General features: G+C 39.9%; 1 protein-coding gene across 1 annotated transcript in view; it reads right to left on the bottom strand.

The window, feature by feature from the left end:
• gfra4b (GDNF family receptor alpha 4b) overlaps nucleotides 1–21,821 on the bottom strand; it is a 54,520-nt gene extending 32,699 nt beyond the window's left edge. The window contains exon 1 of the mRNA XM_054791634.1: nucleotides 21,465–21,821. Coding sequence (XP_054647609.1) covers nucleotides 21,465–21,507 — 43 coding nt within the window. The 5' untranslated portion in view covers nucleotides 21,508–21,821. The remainder of the gene's footprint in view (nucleotides 1–21,464) is intronic.
• Nucleotides 21,822–22,368: the final 547 nt, after the last annotated feature.

Raw genomic sequence — 22,368 nt, 5'->3', positions numbered from 1 at the left:
GATTTGCTTTGCGCTGAGAACACAACATACTTTTAGGGTATGACTAAGGTTATAGATCAATTTGTGGTCTGATTTAGAATATATGAAAGAGAATATATGATAGATAGATAGATAGATAGAATATATGACAGAGTGCTCTTATTTTGAAGGCCGGAAGAGTGTTGCGTGTGCTGAGAATTGCTATTGACATTTGATACGAGCTGGGCGCAAAAATAAACGTGCCGCTCGTCTTTTTTCACTCAGAAACTGCACGTTGTCAGTGGGCATTGTAAAATGGTCCTTCCATGAACACTAGAAGTCCCAGGGTTTTGTTACTCCTGCTCCCATGGCTAGAGGACAGCCAAAAGGCTGTGTGGTTTAAAATTAATAACTCTATAACCTACAATTGCCCACCTTTTATTTTTGTAAACACAGCCATTACCTGCCAGATTAGTGGATCACAGATGAAGACTGATTGTCTGAATATATTAGAATATTAGTTCAAAAGTAATCTAGCCTCGACTGTTAAAGTCTACTGTTAAAGCGGTAAAACACAACATGGTAAAACACGGTAAAACACACACACAGCTGCACTAGCACGTTCTGCTAAACCCCGCTAGCTTCCATTCACGCTCCGTAAGAGTGGAGTTTCAAAGGGTTGTCGCCACCGCTGTTTGCATGTTGCAATTCCGTCCGCGATTCTGTGCGGAAATCATAGGGCCCTACAATCTCTTCAACGTAATAGTATTTTATTGACGGTCCATAGTGTAAACAACCAGCAGTTACAGCGGCACATCCTGGCACCCCCGCACCATGACACAGCAGTCCAGGCATGGTGAGGGGGAACTGCCGCTTTAGCTACGGAGCCAAATATCTAACGTACGAGGTGAAGCTAACTTCACCACGGTACACCGCGAACATGTTTGCATGGGTGTGTTGCGTTTTCTTCTTCTTCCGGGTGGCATGAGTTGAGTGGCAACCAGCTTTGAAGCGTGTTACTGAACCTACCATGTTGGAGTGTGGCCCAGAGTTACAAATGTTATATGGCTACCGGGTCGGCCTAATCTTGTGACGGAAGATTAGGCGGCAGTCGATCCCGATCCTGAAGATCGGATTGGGACATTCCTAATTGAGAGTACATTGTATCAAAAGCAATAAGCTTGAATTTCTCAAGAGTATTTACCATTGTAATTGGAATGCCGAGCATTTAAATAAATTTAACAAACAACATAATAAACAAACAAAAAAAGACAAAAAAAAATCAATGAAAATAAAATGGACTCTGTCTTTTTTTTAAGCAAAAATTACACCTAAATAAAAAATCATAATCAAAACCAATAAAAAAATATAGTCTGTCTTGCTTAAGAAAAAAAACACACTCCAATAAAAAAAACAAACATATATGCAGTTATATAGTGTATTGTTAAACTAATGTAGGCGGTAATATTTTAGCTGGACCACATATATGTGGTGGTTCAACATGTCTTGTTTCACTCACTTCACTGTTATACAGTTTAGAAATTGTTGTTTGTGAAATGTACAGTCATGGAAAAAATGATTAGACCACCCTTGTTTCTTCAGCTTATTGATCCATTTTAATGCCTGGTACAACTAAGGGTACATTTGTTTGGACAAGTACAATTATGATAACAAATAGAGCTCATAAGAGTTTAATTTAAGAGCTGATATCTAGCAACTTCCATGGTCTTCTTGATAATAACCTAAATTGCTTAAGTTCTTCCATGAATAGTTATAGCATTGTACTGCCAAAAAATTAACTCTTATGAGCTATTTTTGTTGTCATTCTTATATTTGTCCAAACAAAGGTACCTTTAGTTGCATCTGCATTAAAATGAACAAGAAATGAAAGAAGCAAGAGTGGTACCTTCTCCCAGGCAATTCTTACTGTCGGTCAAACATTTTTAACATTTCCCGAAATGTTGGCCTTTCAACCGTAATGAAAGGTTGTATTTCTTTTGCAATGTAGCGAGTGACACTGTCTTTGAGCATGCACCATTATGCGCTGTTTCGTTTTTTTAAATTTACTTTGCCGACCAAACGCCTAGATAAGCGTTACCAGTCGGGACGAAGGCTCTGCTGGACCTCCATACTGGAGCTCTGGCATTCAGCTTAGAAACTATCGCTTTTGTGCCTTCATTCATATTAGCGTTTGCTTGCTAACTTTCTGCTAGAACTCTGTCTGTGTATTCACTCACTAGTAGCCCCGTCTCCATTGGGACAAAGACGCTTAATGACTGAGAGGAGAGTTCACGCTCTCCATTCACTCCACTATAGAACCAATGTACACAGACACATGCAGAGTGAACCCTCTTGTCATCCAGCCTGTGTGGTAAAGAGAGACTGGGAAAACAAAGACGCATACATGCACGACAATTTATCAAGGCCAGCAAAATTATCGACTTTGTTTTTTTATCGTTCAATTAATCGATTTATCGTTATCGTGACAGGCCTACTCTTCATCATGCTGTTTTGACATTTTAACATAGTGAGAGCAGGACGACACCTAACAATTCATCAACAGTACCTCACCATTGCGACGCTTCAAGTCGGATGTTGTCAGTGAGAAGTGACCACTGAATATTGAATATCGAGTGTTATCAGCAGTTTGCAACTGAGATACAGAGATACTGGGAAAGTCACATGAGGGCATGCAAAAAAAAACAGTGAACAGTTGGACATGTGCATTCAAAAGTTGAGAGAAGATAAAATGAAGTTCACCTGTAAGAGGTTATAGTGCATTTTAAGTTCATCCTGAAATTTCACCGGGAAGCCGAATGTCTCTTAACTTTTTGTGAGTAGTGCATGCTGTTTTAATGAAGTCAAACAGCTGTTTCTACCTGTTTTGAATAGCTTGTACTGAACTACTGAAGCAAGTAATCTCAAGCAGCAGTTTGTACTGCAAACACACTCTCCCCTCTAAGCCACTATACATCCACTGATAGTTCTGGAAGATATGCCAAGCTCATCAAAAAAAGTCCACCATTCTCAACTTTGCTCGGAATTCTTGCACCAAGTGGACATTCAGCACTTTTTCACTACATACACCTTTTGTAGTGTGGTTCAATGCTTATAAAAACACAGCAGGTGGTGTGCATTAATGTAGTATATTCATCATGATGCATCCCTGCAGGAGTTCCCGATCCCCAAGGAGTCTGTGGCTGTAATGTGTGGTGATTCTTGTCTAGGGACCACATCCTCAGGAACGCCTCTCCGGTTTCACTGTGATTACTCACACCGAGCTGTCCAAGCATTCGTGGCATTCTCTTCATCCGATTAATTAGGGCCTTAACAAGGCTCCAAGAGGGATGGGGACTTGGATCTGCAGGGTGGTGACAGAGTCAAAGGCTTCCAATGCCAAATTCTTGCTGCCACGGCCTTAATGAGGCACAAGAATGTACAGCAGTGTCAGAGAATGCTACCGTTTAAGTTTCTGTACGCATTTTTAAAAATGTCCTCATACACTATACAGACAACAATGGTCTAGTCGAGTTTTTTCCCTTTGCAGCAGTGTGTAAACATGCCGGCACAGTATTGTGTGTGTCAGATGAGTAATTGGTGAAACCCTGTCCTGAGAACATTGTTGACATTGTTGTTTTGGTTTGACTTACTTAAAACACGTATGGATTAGACTTTACACAATCAGGATTCTGGGGCTGATTAGTGACGTAGTCACAGGTCTATTTAAGAAGTGTAAATGAAGCTGCCCGCTCAGTGAGTTTTTGTGGTAGAGGAACAATACTTATACCAATGGAATGGCTAAGTGTTAACTGTCAAACATTTGTTGTATTTGTCTTTTGTTTTATGAAATTCTTCATGACATATGCTGGTCTTGGACTGTTTACTTAATTTAGACATTTGGTCATTTAACTGTTGTTCTGTTTTTTAAAATCGGTTTTGTTGAGCTTTTTTTTTTTTTTTTGAGAAGTGCTTCTGGTTATGTGGATGTATAGCCTGTGTATGATAGCTGTTACCATAGCAACACGCAGGCAACACAGGTTCCATTCGTTTAAAGTTGTTTTCACACCCTAAAGATGAAATGCAAGGGTTAAAACTGGAACTGAATGATTAGTCAGTATTGCCAATATTTCCATATGTAAGTTTAACTTTCCGCGACCCTAATGAGGATGAAGCGGTATAGAAAATGGATGGATGGATGGAAGTTTAACTTTTTATTTTATCGTGTACCTAAGTCGCGTTGATGACCCTCAACATATGCAATACTCAGCATATCACTGCTGAGCTTGTGCTACAGAAAACCTCACAATCCTGGAAGAAAACTTTTAATAACCCCAGTTTCCCAGAGTTACAAAAGTATCACTGAACTTGTGAGTTGGGGATCTGCCACGCAATTTTTTGGCTGCATCATTGCCTGCGCTGGAATGATTAATCTTGCCATGGCAAACGGAGGTGGCATCCTCCCCCCCTCCTGCATGAAGCAGATGTTGTAAATCCACTGCTGCTCACGCAGACAGGTGCCCTCCAGCCACTTTTTTTTGCGTCTGGTGCCTCGGTAATGGCGCATTTCCTTTCCTTTTCCTGGAACACAGGGGGAATGAGGCAGCACGGCGTCCAACCTCTATCATCTCCTCATTAGAAGATTATACAGTAGAAGATAGTTGACCAGTCACCTCAGAGAGCGTACTGGTGAAAATTTAGGTGGAGAACACATTTAAGTATTTTCAGATGTTAGCTCTCTGCAGTGGTGATTGAATAGGATTCTTGCAATGGAAGGAGCTAATGTTGACTGTCAATTTAGCACAATGGGTTGTGGTCAAGATGCTCAAGAAGACATTACAACCTACACAAAGCCGCACCCCTGGAAAGACATTTTACTGGATTGAGGGCATGTTGTTCAAGCAATCTTGCTCAAACTTTACACACGTGCTTGTCAGTCCCCTAAAGATGCGTACGACATTGTGGGGGGAGTTACAGTGGGTGTTTTACATTAAGCTGTGTCAGAAATTTCAAGTGAAGTGGCTTAAGGGGTCCAACTTTGGGGGTTAATAACAGGGCCACCTTGTGGTGTATTTGTTAGAAAAATAATGATAATAGCTCAAGCAACACAGTGGTGGTGCATGTTTTGACAAATTTTCATCCTTTTATGTGCATCGTTTCAGAAGTAGAAAAGTTAGCTGATACAAACAAAACAAAAGCATACAATCATGTGAAAATGTATGGACACTCCATGTCGCTGTTTGTTTTATTTGTCATCAATTTGCCAATTTAGAAAAATGTGAGCGGTTTTGAATGTAAAAAAGCCAGATAACAGTGGTGCTTTGTTATACTCAAGTGCATTATTTGCATTTTAACCACAAATCCTATTGAAATGTATGCATTGTCTAGCCATGCTCTTCTTATTTACATCAATCCATACCCTCATTAAATGCTACCAATCAATTAAGCAAGTGCTATTCCTTAGGAACCATCTGTCCATCCTTTCAGCCAGCTCCTGCCCGATGTTGTTGTCATGTCCAGACTGTCAGTGACTCCTATTGTGTTATTGGGAATTATTTTACATCATCTTTATTTTATAGCCTCTGCATTTCCCATCATTTGCGTCTATGGAATCCAGTGTTCCTGTCAATCTATGATATGGAATTAAATTCAGGGATTGTGACCTGATAGTGATGCTTATGGTCACGCGGCCATTTCCTGTATTTCACATATCTATGCTGCATTGATAATTCAATTTATTTGATGCAAACGGACGTTTCCAGACATTCCTTTTTTATTGTGGCTAAGTTTGGGCCACACATGGCTTTGGCTGATTTGATTAACAAGAGAGCTCCTCCTGGGCATAAGAGATGGCAAATTAATTCCAGTGAAAAACTGTGTGTGTAGCTCAGCTGCTGTATGTTCTGCCCTGGGAACGCAGATAAGAAACTATTGTGTTAGCTGGTGGTATTTACATGCAAACTAACAATGCAATACTGATTAATTCTATACAGTTGCAGGCTTCAATTATTCTTTAATGAAATTTCATTAATAATTCAACAAAAAGCACAACTACAGATATCAAATACTCTTGCTTACTGGCTTCATTCATTCCAACTGTCAGGAAATCTGTGCAATGAAACAAGGTGGCTGCAGCCGTCATGGTGCAAACACGTACAGCTGAGATGCTTTCTTGAGCTCTGGGTTCGGCTCATAAATGTTTCAAATTGTTTTCGGCTTGCATTGCAAAAGACTTTTGACGTAGCCGATAACTTATGGGGGGGCAGCGTAACAGGCTAATGTTTATGGAAGATTGATATTTGAGAGATGGCAAGGCTAAGGCTATAAAAGCCAGGATATACTTTCACCAAAGGAATGGCTGAAGGAGATGAATATCAGTAGCTGCAACAGGGCATCGGAATTCTAAACCCATTGTCTTCGGCAGGGGTTTGTCTGACTACTGATTTGGAATTACAAGGTGGCCATGTTTTTTAAACAATCTTGCAGTTTACAGAATTATGCTTGTCAGTCCCCTAAATGTGTGTTCCAAATTCTGTGGTGCTTTGGCTGAACACCCTAAAGTTACAGTGGGTGTTTTGTAGAGTGCATTGGGCTGTGTGACAAATTGTCCGTAAGGCAATGCGCCTTATGGGGTCAAATATTGGGTTGTAGTACCAGCGCCGCTATGTGGTGCGGTCTGGGAAAATAATAGCATAGGCAACACAGTAGGGGTGAATTTTTTTTTTTTTAACAAATGTTCACCCCTTTGTGTGTAGCAATTAATTATAGAAGAGTTACACCATAGGGTGTCCTAATTTTCTCACATGACTGTATCTTTTAATGTTTTAATGGGTGTTGTAACGTGTTGTGTTGTGGAACACATTACTGTCAACTAATGGAGTGAGACACGCATTTCCTTGTTCCATTTCACAGTATTGTTTGCTAGAAATGAGCAGCTACTCATTAGTGAGCTAAAATGTTTTTATTTTCCATCTACTTAACTCCCACTACTTAACTGTGTTTTTGCAGATGATATAAACCCTGTATGAAGTCACGTTACCATAGTAATAAAATGCTACACATTCGACAGTAGTCATAATAAGGAAAAAGCTAGCCCTCTACACGGCTAACGTTATGTTAGGTACATTACAGGTACAGTAAGGTACATTAACCTTAACCTCACTGATTTGCGCTACGGTAATTTTACATTGTCTTGGATCTTCTGCTCCATTCGGGAGGAGATGATGCAACATACAGGGGATGCTGTTGTGCTATATACTGTAAGCGCCGTGTTACAACGGACACACGTCCTGGTGTTCAACCTGCTGTTTAGCCACATTTTCTTTTTCTGTTTTTTACATTTTGTTTTCCTTCTCTTTCGTTGCCTTGTAGCTTTCTCTCGCCTCTTCAATCGTCCCGCGCCTTCAAATATCCGCTTCGTCCTCTGCGTGGGTGACGCAAGCGCGTTGGTGACATAAGCGATTCCTCTAGGCACAAAAAAAAACCTCATTTATTTTTTGTAATCGAGGTACTCAAATTATTCGAGGAATTGTTGCACCCCTAATTTAAAGGTAAAAGCTGAATGTTGCTGAGTAAGTGAGAGTCTAAAACGGCAAGCCTCCTTTTGTCACCTGACTTCTTTCTTTCTTCATTCATTTCAACCATGGAAAGTGTGCCAGAGCGCTTCAAAATTTGGCTGGAATTCTGCATTCTGCAAATGAACGGTCGGCGCAGCGCAACATTTGCAACGCCATCATATCATGCGAAGGAGGGGGCACCACTAACATGATTAAACACCTCTGGTTTCACGGTGTACAAATTACAGTGCCCTGTTTTTGACGCACTACGCCGGACTTCTTCCAACAGATCGGTAAGTAAAACAATAAATTACGTCAGTCTTATGCCAACATTGAAGCAGTAGCTAACGTATCGAGAATCGTTAGGAACCGGAATCGAAATGAGGAATCGGAACCGGTATCGCTCAAATTCAAACGATCCCCAACCCTACTGCAGACCCTTCACACCCTGGACACAAACTGTTCAAACTCCTCCCCTCAGGTAGGCACTACAGAGCACTGCACGCCAAAGCAACCAGGCACAGAGACACTTTCTTCCCCCAGGCCGTCACTCTGTTGAGCACTTGAACACGTCAGACTAAAAAAAAAACAAAAAACACTTGAATGTAAATCCTGTTTTTTCTAATGTATATACTGTTTTTTTTTTTGTTACAAATGCAGATCATGTCCTGGCGTATTAATCACACGTCCATTTGCTTGCTCATTATATCATTATACCTTTTGCACATATCAATCTTACTTTTTAATGACTCTTTATTTATTAAGTGTCTGAGTATATGTACAGTGAGAGCTATTTAAGCCAAATTCCTTGTTTGTGTAAGCATACTTGGTCAATAAAGCTGATTCTGATTGTGATTCTGATTCTGATATTACTTAAAACTGTTTTCAAGTTTTTAAAAAAAACACAAATTTTTAAGGTGTGGCGGCTTTTATTTGATCAATTGCAGTACATGTAGAGGAAACCCTGGTACTGTTGTTACACACCTACCATATTTGTTTGTTTATCTGTGTGTTTTAGCCTTTTTCTTTGATGTGGAAAAAGTCGCAAATGAGATCTGTTTATTTGTCAGGACTGTCATTAGCTCTGCTCCTTAAAAAAAAAAAAAAACATTGACGATTAGTCAACTATGGGCAAAGTCTAACAAATCAGTTTTGACTATGAAAGTCTCTTGTCGAAGACAGCCCTGGTTCAATTTTGTCTTATGGGAGCGTCCTTGTGTTTTGTCCATTTACTCTGTGGTTATTCAGGTCACCACACCTCAGAGAGAGAAAGAATGTAGCAAGGAAACAAATAAATTTCATTTTCATTGAAAATAAACATTTACTGGGTTTAGATATATCCTTCTCAAAACGAGTGGCCATATGTAGGTCTTGGTGTGCAATGAAAATTCTCATTTCACACTCAGCTAACCTGGGAAGGTATATGTACTGTATGTCCTTGGACCTTTTGTCGGAACCCCCACCTCAAGAAGTTCCTTCCATCTATCATCATGAAAATCCACTCACCCTTAACAGTGTCCAGGAAAGATGTGGAGCTCACGCTTCCTCTTAAAAAAAAAAAAGGCTCCAATGGGGGTTAGGTTAGCTTGTCTGAAACAGTTTTTCTTGCTGGGCTACCACCTGCAAAATCTGAGCTAATTGCGTTTTGCTGTTCTTGTAAGTACCTTTTTTGTCTGATCAGTAGTACCATCTATCTCTTAAGCATATAATGATCAAAATATCTGTTTGCTCAACTTAATGGAATTGTCTTGTGTCTTGTATTGTAGTACTCCCAACACCCTTCGTCATCCTCACAGATGTAGGAAAGAGTCACGCGGAGAATGCAAAAAGTCTCCAGGATAATGGTCATTGAGGACAATGTTGTGACAGCTTGAGGAAGGAGAAGCAGGGATAAAGACAGACACCAGATACTGCGTATAACTGACACTGTTGACAATATAGTTTCATTGAGTCGGTCTTGATGCAAGAAACTGGGCGCCATTGTTTTTATACTCGCATTTAAGCCAAGAATACGGAATAAAATGTTATGTAAGGAAGACATAACATGGAAAGCAACCATGTTTCCTCTAAGTAGTGTAGTGTTGCATCCGTAAACAACCTTATGGGTGTAACGGTATTTATATTCATAGTCAGATTTTTCGGTGTTGAGGTGTACCAAGGTCCCACACAGAACACATTGAGTGAGAGATGGGAAGTGCAACCACCTCGTGATATAGTCACGCGTCTGCTACTACAGTAGTAGTAGTGGCTACTACTAGTACTAGGAGTGGCTCTTGAAGTAGAGCAGGTGGTCCAGAAACTGGAGTGTTGGCGGTTCAAACCCAGCTTCCTCCTTCCTGGCCACTGCTATTGTGTCTTTGGACAAGACACTTGTCTAGTTCATAAATGTGAATGACTTTGGTGGTGGTTGGAGAGGCGAATTGGCAGCCATGTTTCTGTCAGTCTACCCCAGGGCAGCTGTTGCTACAGATGTAAACTACCACCACCAGTGTGTCACTGCGGAGTGAAAGAATAATGGGGTTATTATTAGTGTACAGTTATGGCCCTTATGTGTGTCTAGCTTATTGGTGCACAAAATACATCAAACTTTTGTGACCTGACTCATTTGCAACTCTTTACAAATGAAACACTCTACTGTACCAATCTGAAACAAACATGGCTTTAGACCAGGGGTGTCAAACTCGTGCCATGGAGGGCCGAGACACTGCAGGTTTTCTTTCCAGCCAGTCACTAAAGCAGGTGATTTTAATGATCAACACCTTCAGTTTGAGGGAAAGAGCTCATCAATTAAATCACCTGCTGAAGAAACTGGTTGGAGAGAACACCTGCAGCGTCTCGGCCCTCCATGGCACGAGTTTGACACATGTGCTTTAGACCCTAAGTTCCCAAAGTGGGGTACGGGTACCCCCAGAGGTACACCAATTGTCATGGGGGTACGTAAATAAAAATGGAAAACAATTAGCATCTAACACTCACAATTACGAGTGCCTCAGTGCGCTAGGAGAACGAAGAGTATGAAGTTGTTCATTGCTGCGTGCATTATATGAACAAATAAGTAAGTTTGATGATTTATTCGTACATTAAGAGTGTTTAATCTTGAATATTTCATTTACTGTATATTGGTGTTCCAATCCCCGCACGGTGCAGCAGTGAAAACCTGTCACTGTGGGCATTCCCCCAAAAATAATGTTTTATCGTTGGTTGTGCAGTATGTATTTTTCTACTTCGATTACTGCTTTATCAGGACTGTAAAACTTTCCCCTACAATTTGGTATTAAATAAATACGCCTTAACCCACAGCCATCGTGAGTGGACATAAAAGTGAAGCTCAAATTCAACTCATTCAGAAAGGAAGGATGCCAACATCAAAATGTAATAAAAGATATATGTATGATGATTACTTATCTATTTATCGGTGCCCATGTGAAATTTTATTAAAATATCCCGCTAAGGTTTTAGCCTTTGTGCCACTTTGGCATGGAAACTTTTAGGGATGCTCCGATTAGGGTTTATACTGACGATTCCAATACCAATCATCCATGAGTGAAATCGGCCGATTCAGATACTGATCTCATGGATTAACTGTACATTTTTCTCTTTATTTATGAGTGCCATAGGCCAGGGGTGCCGTATAGGGGATAAGGTTAGGACAATTCAGGTCTCCTGACTGCCAGGCCCAAAAATTTGTCAATTATGCAAAAATAATAGGGGTCCAGATTTCCTGGCTGCACCCCTATTATTGGCCATATGATAAATTCACCTTGATTTAGACAAAAACATATATTACTTACTCTTTCAAGAGAACATATATCACTTGTGAAACTTACAGAGGATGAGACAATTTCTTTAAGGAGACTTTCGATGTGAGAGTTAGGGATACTTCATTCGATCGGCCACCGATCAGTATCGGCTAATTTCTGTGAAAAATCATGTGATCGGCATATGCCGATAAATGCCTTTCAACACCGATCACCTGTGGCTAATACTATTGCAGCATGCAACGATCCCTGCGTGCAGTGTAGTGTTTTGCCCTAACTAACGTCTTGGGCAGTGTCCTTCTTCACATAGTGCACGTTTGGCACACCTGCGCACTGTGCAACAACACATCATCAGTAGGGTAAAACTAACCTTTCTCACGAGGGTCTAAACCCAGCTCACGTTCCCTATTAGTGCGTGAACAATCCAACGCTTGGACAATCATGTCAAGAAAAAACAATCATGTGGAATTAACTGCCAACACATGCCATGAAACCTGGGGGGGTAGCACGTTATGAAGCTTTAATTTAATACGGCATTTGAAGAACAAACATGCACTTGACGGAGTATGGTGAATTTTCAAGGCTCACGGTGTGATCATTAGTCAAATCACAATTAAAGCTTTTTAACGTGCTGTGCCGGCGTGATATTTTTCGGGGCATGTGTTTTCATTTTATATCACTCTTACAAATGACAGCTAAGTTCCACACAGCAAACATGTTTGTTTTGGCTTTGGCACGCCTGCACAGTGTGAAGGAAAGTGGGCGGGGGACGCTTCTCCAAGACGGCGTCACCAACGTTTTTCCTTGTGAGAGCTACCTTTACAAAATGAAAATGGCCAAGAACTAGTCGTTGTAACACATTTCATAGCTTATTTCAACCCAAACAAACCAAATATGCTTGTTTTACCAGAACATTAATAAAATGCTGGTATCCACAACTTACATTTTGTATTTCCGAATGCATTTATTTCTAGTGTTCTCACATTATTAACTGAAAACCTGAATGAAAAGCAGGCTTGCAGGCGCCTCATGTGGTCGTGGGAGGATCCCCGGTGCCCGCGGTTACCATGTTGGTGACCCCTGTGTTAGAGCAAGACACTACACTACCCACACAGGGATCGCTATGGGTTGTAGACTGCAATAGTACTAGCCAGAGGTGATCGGCTTTTGTGATCACCGTTGAAAGGGATTTATTGGCGTATGCCGATCACATGCTTTTCCACAGAAATCGGCGGATATTTATCAGTGGCCGATCGATCGGAGCATCCCTAGAAACTTTCACTGCTGCAAAGACAATTTTCCCTCAGAGTATGCAAAAAGCATGGGGAAATGGGTGATAATAACCTGCAGAAACAAACAAAAGGGGATCTTCACGGTGGCATTTGGAAGCATTCTCAATGAGCTCTATATAAGATAAAAAAGAATGACTGAGAACATTAAATGTGTGAAAAAGTCAACCAATTTAGATATTTACAGATATTGTGCACGGTTCTAGGCTTTTAGCTTTGTGCAAACAGTTTGGGAAAGGCCTTCTTTCTTCCCCCATGCACCAGCATAGTTATGTGAGCTACAGTGCTAACATTACACTCACATTTTCATAGCATTATCATTCTAGATTAGCTTCTTTACTGAAGAAAATACCAAGGTCCCATGTCCGTAGCTGATCGACAGTTAGAAGAGTTTTATTTTAAAATGTGTAGCAAAGCCTCTTTTTTTTTCCAGAGCTGTCCTCGTGAAGTACAGTCCATATATACAGGTGTGGTTCATCTAGTGAATCAGAGGCAGCATCATGTCCGTTTTACCTGACGTCATGAAAACTCGCAACTTCAAAAAAATGGGCATTTCAGCACCTCTCCTAGCAAATTAGGTAGATGATCGATCATTCTCACATTTGGTGCTTTTAAACATGCTCTAGGGACTAGGGATGAGCGAGTACACCACCATCTGTATCTATTCACCCATCTAAATTATCCGTATCTGTAATCGTCGTGGATGTGGCATAAACCTGAAGTGGGCATGTTTTGACCGAAAATGGGGGGGGCTTAAAGTGGTACATTATTTTAAGTCTGAAATTGACATGAATTGATCAGAAGTTGCTATATTTAGTGTTTATTATTCAGCTATATGCGTACTGGGTATGTGTGTAAGTGATCTGTAAGACTTTATTATTTAATTTTTTTTTATGATCTGTGTGAAGTTGCTGATTCATGCAAACATCCATTGATGGCAAACAGGGAAATAACCTGTCAGCCTTGTTCACTGTAGTTTTCTCAAAAGCACTGTGTTCAGTACTACAATCAAAGTTTTCCAACTTTATATCACCAGCCAAATTAGAAGCAAGCAGATGAAAAAAATAACCCCGGCAGTGACTGACGCACAAGGACACATTACTGTTAGGACAGCATTAAAAAGTCACTTTTACATAATAGGAGGCGTTAAACCTCCACTATTCACCTTCTACTGATGTCACGTTGCATCTGCATGCTTTTGGAAATGATTCTCTCCTACTCTCAACTTTGTGTAGTGATTGAAGTCATTACATTGTAATATTGTAGGCAGATGATTATGGCAGTCATTGAATAATGACACCGTAAAAGGTCATCGCAGCGAGACGGACATTGCTCAAATGGCAATGCGTCGGCCTGGCTATCTCCTCTGCAGACTTCACAGCCTTAATAATTAAATAGTTAAGGCATTTTCAAAGCTCTGACAATGGTTGGAGAAGTGAGCCGATCCGCGGGAAACTCATAACAGCCTTTCTGTCTCTAAAGCTTTTAACGCCAAGCTCAGACTACAGGGAGGTAAATGTTGCTGCGCTTTATTGATAGATAGAATACGCACATCCTTGATGGAGTTTTATTTCCTGCTTGCACGATGCACACGAGGCCTTGTGGTGTAATAATCAGCGATGTTAAAAGTTCAGTATGAGGACAGATGCAAGCTACTGTAGTTATGGCTGTTACTTTCTTTTCTACAATGTTTTGATGTATTGCAAATAACACTCACGCTTTAGTCCAATTTGGAAATAATTATCTGATGGCGTGTCTTCATAAATCATATACTATGTTTAATGTAACATCACTGAGCACTTTGGGGGAATGTAGTGGAGACTTAAAATGCTTAAACTTGCTCAACACTTGCATGAAAACTCTAGTTTCACTTTTACACTCATATTTACTGAGCTTTGAAGATGTTTACTTGTTGTTTAAACTCTTCAAGACGGTGTTGTTGTGCGGTGTTGCTTGGCTTCCGATAAAGTTCAAGTGTATACAGTTGTCTCTTGTTGACCGGACTGCGATAAGTGAATTTCTGCGAAGTAAGATTCAATATTAACTCATTCATTACCAGACATATTTATACGTTTTTATAAACCCGAACACCTGATCCCAAAGACGTATTTATGTATTTTACTTTTCTTTTGCGGCAGAGGCAAAAAGAGGTGATGACACAACTGCACACTAAAAGATGTCACTTTTAGAGCAGTTTTAAGCCATAAAAGCAATCTCAAGTAGGCAGAAGAGCTCGGCATGAATCTTTTGCATGTAAAAACACACTCGACAGCACGGAGGAATTGGAAAAGCATGAAAGAGTGTAGCGTGCAGAAGCTTACACAAGCTAATGCTAAATACCCTGGGTATCCAAACTTTTTCAGAAAAATTTTACACATTTTGTCCATTTAAGTTGCTAAAACAATCTAATGCAAGTCAATATACTGTATAAAAATCTGAACAAACTAATTTTACCTTTGTGTTAAAGGTGACAAAGCAAATTAGTGTAATATCTAATAACATACAGTATCTCATTAATAATAAATTAATTCCATAGCTGAGATTTCTTGCGTGTTGCATGTAGTATGTGCAAGATTTTTGCATTTAAAGTGAACACGTAGCTGCACAGTGGCCTAGTGGTTAGCATCTTGGCCACACAGTCAGGAGATCTGGAAGATCTGGGTTTGTATCTCCGTTTCAGCATCTCTCTGTGGAGTTTGCATGTTCTTCCCCTGCGTGCGTAGGTTTTCTCTGGGTACTCTGGCGTTTTCCCACATTCCAAAAATTGCATGTTACTTTAACTGTGACTGTGAATGGTTGTCTGTATGGTCTATACTTGCCCTGCAATTGACTGGCAGCCAGTCCAGGGTGTACCCCGCCTCTCGCCCAAGTCAGCTGGGATAGGCTCCAGCATACGCACGTGACCTTAGTGAGGACAAGCGGCATGAAAAATGAATGAATGAACGATCTCTAGAAAGCAGGACAAATGTTTCTGTTTTAGTTCCACGTTAATATTGTAACCATGACAACAGAGTCACATCCCCCCTCTTAAAGCTGACCAAGAACGTATTGGGTGGGCGGCATTGGATGCTCTCACTCGGGTTGTTATGGGAGTATTTGAAAATCTGTCTTTTCCAATATTGCTCATGTAAATGTCAGCGTTCTTAAGTGGAGTACCTTGCCCACATACTTTGTATTGCTAAAGTACATAAGATACTACATAATCCAATTTTATGGTGCTAAATAGTGATGACGAGGCATAAAACTGGTTGAAAGAACACATCAAATGTAAGTTTATTATCCAGTATTTATTATCAAACGTGGATGTGTTATAAATGGCCGTGTTCCACGTGCTGAAGATGTTATGCCGCCTGCCTCTGACGAAATCCATGACAAATGCCTTACAGGAGGTCAAGCCAATATGCTCGGTAATGGCGTGCTTTGCGGTACTTATCTATCACGATTAAAGACTCAGGTCACATCCCACAATGTCGAAGCCATAAAGTCCAAAAATACAGTTGGACTCAAGCCGGGTGCTGATACAGTGGAAATCTAAACGAGGGAATTGTGTAAGAATTTAATAGGACATCATTTTGTATATTTTCCCCTGAAAACAGCAGCTAAAAGCTATTGATGTAACAGTTCACAAACATGGTGGACCTGCTATGTTAAAACACTATATTTTGCTGCCACAGGGTTCCCCTGTATTGTGTCGAGTTCACGTGACTCTTTGCAAAGTGCATCAACCATTCCAATCATACTGAAGTTGTTACTTGTTTTTATTTTGATTGAATACACAGTTGAAATTGTAAACATGTTTTTCTTATGTGTCCAGACCTTAGGGACACTCTGTAGTAAATGGGTGATATTGTCTTCAGAACATTCATACCAAAAGGTCATGTTAAAATATGGCTTCTGTTTTCTACAATTGCATTGTTTTTTCTGCAAGATTGCACTAAATGAGAACGAGCTCCAGTCTGTCCCAAGGTAGAACAATAGGCTGAGCACACCAACACCAACCAAGGTAAACAGTTTTACAAATATATTTGTCCCCAACTTCTTAATGGCTGGTGAGGCACTGATTCTTTTGAGGTTTTTTATGTTAATACAGGTTGCTCATTACAGGATAATTTTAGAAACTGTGTTCTTACATTTTATATGTATATGCAGCTCTGATACTTTGATGTGAAAGTCTGATCACCTCCTTGTGAGCTTGCAGTTATAATCCTCCATATTGGCAGTCAAATTCATTCATTCATTCAGCAGAGCATACAGATATCTTGCATTTGACTTGCTGCTCTCCAGCTGCTGTCAAAAGAAAAAAAAAGTGAGTACTGCAAGCGCCTCCCGTATGATATTTTCCTGTATTTTATTTCCCAATTAGCATGAATAATGATGTCACACTTACATCAGAGACATTACACAGGCTGTAGAAAGTCATGGTGTATAATAAATGTTTCTGCAATATTATATCATTGGCGACATGGTGACAAAATAGAAACTGGAAGGTGCCATGATCCTACTCATTGCAGTCACTGAGTGCACTCACTTAGTGCACTCAGACAGTACCTTGGGCTTATCTACTAAGCCAGGAGGAGGCACTCACAGCAGATTCAGGAAATGTGCAATTTCAGTGATTTTTACTTAACGTGGTAAAAACGATTGGAATCATACAGAGAATATATTTACAATACAGTTCAGTGGACTCTGCCTCAGCTGCCTTCCCTGTCTGCACGTCACTGGTTTTTGACCATATACTGTGGCAGGGCTCCAGACTGCGACTAAATGGTTGCATTTTGCTACTAAAATATGACACATTGCGAGTACATTTTTCATGTACTCTTGCATGCACAACCAGATAAAAGTATGCTTCTTGTATTGAGTTGACAAGTGACGCACTTTGCCCCTTTTTGCCGTGAGAAGGAAAATAGTCTGTAAAATGTCGAGTCAGTTGATGACAGCTTGTCACAGTCGCTAGCTAGCTATAGTTATCCGCCTAGCCTCTGGTCCATAGACTCCAATTGTGACTTTTTCTTAAAATTTTGCATTTTGTCTTTTGTCATTTGGAGCTTGTTTTTGTCCCACAGGGAAGCTACAAGTGGCTGTCAGATTCATGATGTACGTGCTAAAAAAAATAAAAAAATAAAAAAATTATATATATATATATATATATATATATACTATATTGTTATATACAGCATATGGGTCGCACGGTGACTAAGTGGTTAGCATGTCGTCCACACAGTCAGGAGATCTATAATATCTGGGTTCGAATTTCCGTTGGGATTCTCTGTATGGAGTTTGCATGTTCTTCCCGTGCGTGCATATGTGGGTTTTCTCTGGCTACTCCAGTTTCCTTGTTAAGTTAATTGGCGACTCAAAATTGTTCTTAGGTATGAATGTGAGAATGATTCAGCTCAGCCAATACGGATACATTTCATACATTGGCACTGATCAATATTACCAACGCTATAGACCACAGAAAGTGTGCAGCTGCAGTATTCATGGATCTGACAAAAGCTTTCGATACAATTAATCACAACATTCTAATTACAAAATTAGAAAGGTACGGAATCAGAGGGTTAGTTTTGAATTGGGTCAGTAGCTACGTAGTAAACAGGAAGCAATATGTGAAGCTAGGAGAATACACATCTGCAAGTATAGATGTTATGTGCGGAGTACCCCAGGGGTCAATACTGGGACCAAAACTGTTCAACTTATATATTAATGATATATTTAAAGTGACGAAAGACCTAAAGCTAGTATTATTTGCAGATGATACTACTGCTTTTTGTTCTGTTTTTTTTTTTTGATGTACTAGTTAAGTACGGATTACCTAGTATGAGGGTGTCCTAAACATAAACATGCTAACTTTTCTTCACTGAATGTTTTGAACTCCTTTTCCTGTGCCAGATTCCATGATGTTGTCTGCCTTGATCGTTTGTCATGCACTAATGGAAAGTTGTTGGAATTGACCCTGTGTTACAGTTGCAACTTCTTGATGGGAACTGGTTGTGAAATATCTACCTTCCCAAAATAATCCCAAAGTCCCTAAAATTGTACAAAACTCTGTATAATTTACAGCTTCTGTGTGGATTTGTCAACGTGAGCGCCCGTGCACATTTATCATGCAGATAACATCAAAGCCTGCATCGCCTGGACTACTTGCCGGGCATCCGTTTCATTTTTCATAACAGCAGCGGTAATGCAGTTTGAACTCTCTGTCTCTCACACTATGTCTCTCACACTAGCATTATACTGACCCTCCAGTCGATCCACACTTGAGGACCTCTAGCAGGCCCAGGCAAACCACAACAAGTCAACCAAACGTGCAGTACAATTTATGACCCTTTTTTGTGGTTTTGTTTTTGATTCCTGCAAACAGCTTAGCAGGTTCCCAATCAAGGAACATGTCAGTCATTGCTCCTGAGCACGGACATATTTTCCTGACATGAATCAGCAGGCAACCCTTGAAGGCATCTGGCTGCTGTGCGTGTTTTTGTGCCAAACATGTGAATCAAAACTTTTAAGCAAGCCAATTGGAAGCATATCTGATGTGTACTTAAATTATTTTAACATGCATAAGGTTGACACCCTTGTGTAGTCCCGGGGAGACAATGCACCAACAGCAGGTCAACAGAACACCAGAACACCCCCTCCAAAATCAATAGTGCACCTTCTTTCAATTACACAGAGAGCAGGTGTCACATTAATGTTGCCAATTTGGGACTGTTTACTGGAATAAACAGCTCAGCAGAACATGAATACTTACCACTATATAAAAGGAATGGCTTATTTGTTATGGACATTGAAGTGCATCGCATCGTTACATTTGCACAGTTCAACATGTCCAAAAAGGAGTACTAAGAGTTTCCTCCTAATATGTTAAATAATAAATGAATAGAAAATTAATAAAAATAAAAAGATTAAAAGTACATTAATGCATGACATAATAGCACTGAAGCAGGAGTATGTGTATGTATGTATGTATGTATGTATGTATGTATGTATGTATATATATGTGTGTGTGTGTCTGTGTTAGGGATGCTCTGATCAGGGTTTTATGCTGCCGATTCCGATACCGATCATCTATGAGTGAGATCAGTCGATACCGGCACCAATCACATTAATTAACAGTACATTTTCCAATTATTTATGATTAGCGTTATTGGTCAGGGCCACCATTAGACAATTCCAAGGGCCCCTGGCAAATAGGTCAATATTAAAAAAAGAAATGTTTGGGCAAATTGTCTTTTTTTTGCCTGCATTTGTGTGAAACAATTTTTGTACTATTTGACAAAAAACAGAATTTAGTATAATGCTGTTTTGTATTAATATGAATACATAGTAAATAAACAGTTTAACAGTTATTTTTTAGCTCAAGATATAAAAACCAAATTAACAGGATAAAATAATACAAATAAATATATTCATTAAATAGAAATCTGTCCCGCTTAACGTAAAAGAGAATACATTGAGTGTCCAGGTTGCAGGGGTGTCCAACTTTCATCACTGTTAGACGTCAACTATTTGTGTTTTATTAATGACCGACAACATTTAAATTGTACACTACTTTATTTACCAAGCAGATCTCCAAACAGTGTGGCCATCGTCTTTATGCTTTTTTGTGCTCATTTGTCATTATATAAAGGTATAAAGTCTGAATTCAACGGTTGCAATAAAAATATATATATATTAAGAATTGAAGCAAATATTCGTTGAGCCTTTGTGAGCTACTCAAAATCAACTGGCGAGATAGGAGACCCATGTCATAGCATCACCATCATAAGGCTGGACCCAATCAGTGTTTATGTTCATTAAACTACACACAAATAGTGTTTTGAGGACGAGACATAATTAGTACAATGACAACAAGAGAGCAAAATTGTTCAGTGACACTTAAAAGTTGGTACGTACCCCATGAACGGGATATCCACCTCCGTGTGGGACAAAAACAAGCTCCGAACTAACCGCATTGCTTGTTTGTTTTAAAAACAAAATGTCACTGTCGTAAAAAGTCACATTTTGGATTCCGAAGACCAGAAGCTAAGCGGATAATGCCAGTTATGCCAATGTAAAGTACAGCCATTGACAGCTCGGCAAAGTGCAGAAACAAAGATGCAAGAATAGTTGACCGATGATAGATTTGGTAACGGAGTGATCAAACACACGGGCATCGATTGGCATAGCCTGTGTCAAGTTCAATACGAGATGCATCATTTTGTTGGCAAACCTAAGTGACACAGCAGACATGTAGGATTTGCCGCCACATGCCGATCATTTTTTTCGGCTTTGAAAGGCGGTTTACTGGCATATGCCGATCATGTGTTTTATTTACGGAAATAATATTGATAGGTGGCCGATCGATCAGAGCATCCCTTAATAAAAAATATATATATATATATATATATATATACTGTATATATGTGTGTGTGTATATGTATATGTATATATGTACTGTATATGTATGTACAGTACAGGCCAAAAAATTGGACACACACAATGCAGCCCCATGGTCCCAACCCCATTAATAAGGAAGAAATTCCACAGAAATTCCATTAAGTAACACACCTGTGAAGTGAAAACCATTTCAGGTGACTATCTCATGAAGCTCATTGAGAGAACAACAAGGGTTTGCAGCGCTATCAAAAAAAGACATAAAATATACAGTATGTCTAAAATATAAGACATATAGAGTTATTCATTCATAGTTTTGAGAATCTACAATGTAAATAGTCATGAAAACACATTGAATGAGGAGGTGTGTCCAAACTTTTGTTCTGGACTGTGTGTGTGTGTGCGTGTGTGTGTGTGTGATATATTATATATATATATAATATACTATGTGTGTATATATAATATACTATGTGTGTATATATATACAGTATATGTATTGCAGTCATTTTGGTGCATTAAATAACACTTACCCGAAGTTGTGAGGTGGAACAGATAAACCCCCCAGAGGTCCATGTCTGCACCAATTGAGAATTTCTTCTTTTTTTTTTTCGTTGCTATAAACGTACACCTTGAGCCAGCTGTTCAATTACACGGCAAGACGTGGGTATCCTGAGATGCACATTCTTCTTATTATTATTATTGTTGTTAATATTATTGGAGGGAGAACTGGTTTAATCTCCTCAAAGCCGTCAAGTCGTCTTTTGGTGCCTTTTTATAGCTGATAGAATCCCATCAGGTGATCCCAGCTGCGGTCGCTCACTTGCTTGCTGTGCAATTGGAGCCCTGCGTAATAATGAGCGTGAGTGAAAGTTCCACTGTGCGCCTTCTTGTCCATTCGCAGTGTGTGTGTGCTTGTGAGTGAGTGAGTGAGTGAGTAAGTGTGTGTGTGTGAGAGAGAGAGAGAGAGAGAGAGCGACAGAGAGAGTGGGAGAGAGAGCAAGAGATTGGGAGAGTGGGAGTGGGGTAAGATGAAGCCTCAGGGTGGCCGGATAAGTTTTGCTGAGGCTCAATTGCTGCCTGAATTTAAACATTTCTGCAAATAGTACACTGGTTATTTCATTAGGTACACCTGGGACACAGGTATACATCTAAGTTGCAATACAGGAGCTGTATAAAAAAATTGTCTTCACACAATTTAACAGTATATTTAACATTAGGAGCTGTGATGGTCAAAATATTACAAACAGCCGTCATAGTGAGCATTGTAAGTTGCCTGCACTGCAGTAAACATATTGTTGAATTGATACCTCTGTATCATCATCATTGTATATGCAGAATTTTCCATGTTTTTAGGTTGGGCAGGCGTACCTAATGTTGTGACCTGGTGAATACATAAAATGTAGTTGTTTATCGGTGGTGGCGAGGCCGCACGGT

This window comes from Dunckerocampus dactyliophorus, chromosome 11, assembly GCF_027744805.1.
Source record: "Dunckerocampus dactyliophorus isolate RoL2022-P2 chromosome 11, RoL_Ddac_1.1, whole genome shotgun sequence".
Taxonomy (NCBI): Eukaryota; Metazoa; Chordata; class Actinopteri; order Syngnathiformes; family Syngnathidae; genus Dunckerocampus; species Dunckerocampus dactyliophorus.
The sequence above is the reverse complement of the archived record's forward strand: the minus strand, read 5'-3'. Positions and strand labels throughout refer to the sequence as shown.